Raw genomic sequence first — 3,680 nt, 5'->3', positions numbered from 1 at the left:
ACCCTTTCCCCAACCTCTTTGACACAACTCTTACCTCCATATTTCCTAACATCCATCTCTCCTCCTTTTTGGCCATCCTACTTGGTTTTATTCCTCAGTTCCTCTCCAAACTGTCTTCTCTCATCTAAAGCATTCTATCGTCTCCTATTGGACCCCTAATACTCTATCTTGGCTTTTTCTCTCCCTTTCTTCCAATATTCTTCCTTTCCTCTATATCTCTCAGATTCTTCCATCCTCCTACATTTCTCAAATAAAATTTCTTAGGCTCTTCCCTTTCTCCTCATTCTCTTCTAACAATTCTTTCCCCTTTCCTAGTCTTCTCATTTTTCCCTCTGCCCAAAGGGTCATGAATCTTCCTTTATTTTTCCTTGTACTCCTATACAAGCCCTTTACCACACTTCCTGTCTATCTCTCTGACCCATCATTGCTCCCATCCTCTGAGTCTCTCTCACGTCTTTCTTCCCTTTGACAACACTCCCTCATAGCTCCATCTATTCCTCTTCAGTGTTTTGCCCCATTGGGACCATGGCTGATGTACCAGATTGCAAATTACAACTACTAGTCAGAAAACAGAAGGCTGTTGAACAAGATGTTGGAGGCAAGAGGGATCAAATGGCCCGGGAGCTATTATTGAAGAAATCCCATACCAAACTAGGAAGTTTGCCGGTGGAAGAACCAGGTCTTGGGAATGAGGTTATATGTGAAGCCCCTCCAAAGTCTGTCTGTCAGGACCCCTTTCTCCACCACCAAAAGTATACCAAAAATCAGCTCAGTAATAGGAAGTCACTTGAAGTTCAAAGATGTGTTTCAGGGAGAGTGGAAACCAAAGAGCAGAGACCTGGCTCAAAAGATCAGAAACAGAGTTTGGTGAAAAGAAAATCAAGAAATCAGAATCAGAGATGGGGGAGAAATGGGAAGAAGAGTCTGGGGGTAGCAGAAGTTCCAGAGCAGAGTCTTAGGCCTACAGAGACCTTGGAAGGGAGATTAAGCCCAAAGGAGACTGAGGAGAGGAGTGGGGAATTATTGGAGTCAGGGCAAAGGGAGAAAAGCTCTGTGGAAGCTCAAGAACAAAAGAAGAATCTAGTAGAACCTCCAGAACAGGCTTCTGGGGGATCTGAAATGAGTTTAAACCCAGGAGAAGAAAGCAAAGGGACCTCAGGTGAACCTAGGACAGAACAGAATAAATCCAGGGAGAAGTCAGGCCTTTTGAAGACACAGGAATTTCGAGCACTGAGTTCAGGGGTAACAGAGGCAGCAGAAAGGAGACTGAACCCAAGAGAGAATGTAAAAATGAGTTCTGGACTGAAGAAAGCACAGGACAGACTGAACTCTGGGAAGGCTCTAAAATGGTGTCCTGAGGGATCGGAAGCTGAAAAACAGAAGTTGGAGTTCTTATATCCCAGATATAAGAAGTTGCAGTCACCAAAGGCTGCTGAAAAACAAGCTGGGGATGAAGGCAGGATGGTAAGCTCCCTTAGAAGCCACTCCTCTGTGACCAGCTTTTTCCTACTCGAGAAAGTTAGAATTGGAAACTCAGGGCCACAGCACCCCCTACCATTCTCGGTACCTCTCCTATTCCCTGCTCCACCAATCCAGTGGACCCCAAAGAGCTGCCTGAAGATTCTGTTCAGCGGGATACACAGTAACCTGGGGTCTAGGCCTCAGGCAACCTCTCTCCTACCTAAACCCCAGCTCCCTGGCCCTGGAAAGAAGCAGTACCCCACTTCTGAGGAGGTATCGGTGGTTGGGGATTACATCAGCCTCACCCGAAGCTGCCTGGCAAAGAGTTCCTCCGAGAGACGCCACAAACAGCTCAGAATTTCATTTAAGGAGCCAGTCCTGCAGAGCATCTATTATTATCCTTCTGAGAATTCTATGCTACCGAACATGGGCTCTATCTTGATGTTTGTCTCCCCTCCTCCCATGCATAGGAAGAGGAGGAGAAATAGGAGGAATTACTGCCACCACCAAGGGAACATGGAGAAGAATTCAAGATCAAGGTCTTGCTTGGGGAGTGGAGAACTGTGTCCTCTCAAGTGCTGAAGATGGAACCTCACTTATTAGAAGTTGATGTGCTGAAAGAGCCCCCACAAAATGAACTTCCAGGAGGAGAAACTTCCTTCTCCACCTCACTGTCCTTGTGCTGTGTCAGGACACCCCCTCCAAAAAAAAAAGAATAACTTGACTGTTCATGACCTTGTTCTTGAATTATGTTGTTTTTTTCTTGATTGATTAGGCTAAATAAAGTCTGTTCTATATATTTCATGTTGTGTTATTCTGAGTGCTTACACAAGAACTTAGGGTCCCCACCTTTTAAAAATATCATCTTAGACATTAACCAGATCCTGATGTTCCCAGAAGAGAAGCCAAAGAGATTTTACTACTGGAAGTCCTTAAAATTCAATCTGCTTCATACATATCCCAGAGTTTGTTTCTGGGTCATAGATTATTCTTGGATTTTCTATGATTTAGGAAAGGAGGTAATAAGATATTGGATAATATATATATACACACACACACACATATATATACACATATACATATACATTCACACACATATATGTATGTGTGTGTGTGTATATATATATATATATATGTGCCTAGTGTAGTAACCACTGGTTTTCCTATAAGGCAAGACATAGGGGTTCCCTTTCAAAGTCCCGGCCTGGGCAGGCTAGCACCCACCAGAGGTCCCCCACACATTATGACTCCAAAGCCCATTGTCAGCCTTGGAAAGCCGCACCCACCACCTGCTAGTTTCGATCTTCTTCCTAAAGGCAATTAACCCTTCTGGACCGGCCCAAATTCAGGGTTGTGGGGGAGTGTGGATTACGGGAGGGGCGTTCGAGAAATAGGGAGCCGAGGCAGGCCAGAAGAGGGGAGGGGCAGGGAGCGGTGTACTCGGAGGTATTTATAGCTGCCTCGCAATGCTGAACCAGCCGGCCTAAATATAGAAATTAATCTATTTCAGGCCTCTGGCCTCGGGGCAGAGGCAGGGGGTGAGGAGTATGGGAGTGGGGACACCCCCACCCCCACCTTCCGCAGTACATCTCACACGGGCAGGTTTCCAGTACTGGCGCCTGCCCAGCCCCCTTGCCAGCAACCAGGAGACGAGTGGGGTCTGCCGTCACCGCGACGGATTATTGTGTCCTGCCCCTTCGGCTCCCTTCGGGGCGGGGGCGATAGCTGCCTTCCGTTTGTCCGCGGGGCACGTTTATGTGCCCCGGCTAGTAAGTGTATGTGCATATGTACACGGCAGTACATGTGTGAGAGTCAGCCTTGACTTAGAGGAAGAATTCCTTCCCTTGTCACTTTGGCTAAACTGGCAATCTAGTTTCTGCATCTGTATTTAGCCAACGCGCCTTTGTGCTCTCCCACCTCCATACCTTTGCTTACACTTTACCCTGCGCTTGATACGTGGCCGGAATGGGCCTCCGTCCCTTCATCTGAGGAAACCCTCCTACTGAAAGCCCAAGTCCCAGATCATCCCTTTCAGAAAACCTTCCCGACTGTCCCCCAACACCCGTAAGAAACAAAAACGAAATGGCCTTATAATGCAGCATGAAGGCGAGCTGGAGCTAAGGATGCTGACTTGGCCGAAGCTGGGATGCTTAGCAATGTAGTGAATTGTCCACAGAAGGACAGGCTAGTGATTAAGGGCCTCACAAAAGCTCCCTTTT

The 3,680-nt window shown here is 47.0% G+C and overlaps 1 protein-coding gene across 1 annotated transcript; it reads left to right on the top strand.

Annotated features, from left to right (window-relative positions):
* Positions 1 to 822: 822 nt before the first annotated feature.
* On the top strand, positions 823 to 2,323 carry LOC127541022 (phostensin-like). The gene has a single exon (XM_051966104.1). It carries the CDS (start codon positions 1,120 to 1,122, stop codon positions 2,041 to 2,043), a length of 924 nt encoding a protein of 307 aa, XP_051822064.1. The 5' UTR covers positions 823 to 1,119; the 3' UTR covers positions 2,044 to 2,323.
* The last annotated feature ends 1,357 nt before the right edge of the window (positions 2,324 to 3,680 follow it).

Source organism: Antechinus flavipes, chromosome 1 (genome assembly GCF_016432865.1).
Source record: "Antechinus flavipes isolate AdamAnt ecotype Samford, QLD, Australia chromosome 1, AdamAnt_v2, whole genome shotgun sequence".
Taxonomy (NCBI): domain Eukaryota; kingdom Metazoa; phylum Chordata; class Mammalia; order Dasyuromorphia; family Dasyuridae; genus Antechinus; species Antechinus flavipes.
The sequence above is the reverse complement of the archived record's forward strand: the minus strand, read 5'-3'. Positions and strand labels throughout refer to the sequence as shown.

Excerpts from the sequence above, each read along its gene's own strand:
- LOC127541022 (XM_051966104.1), top strand. The coding sequence starts at position 1,120 with ATGAGTTTAAACCCAGGAGAAGAAAGCAAAGGGACCTCAGGTGAACCT.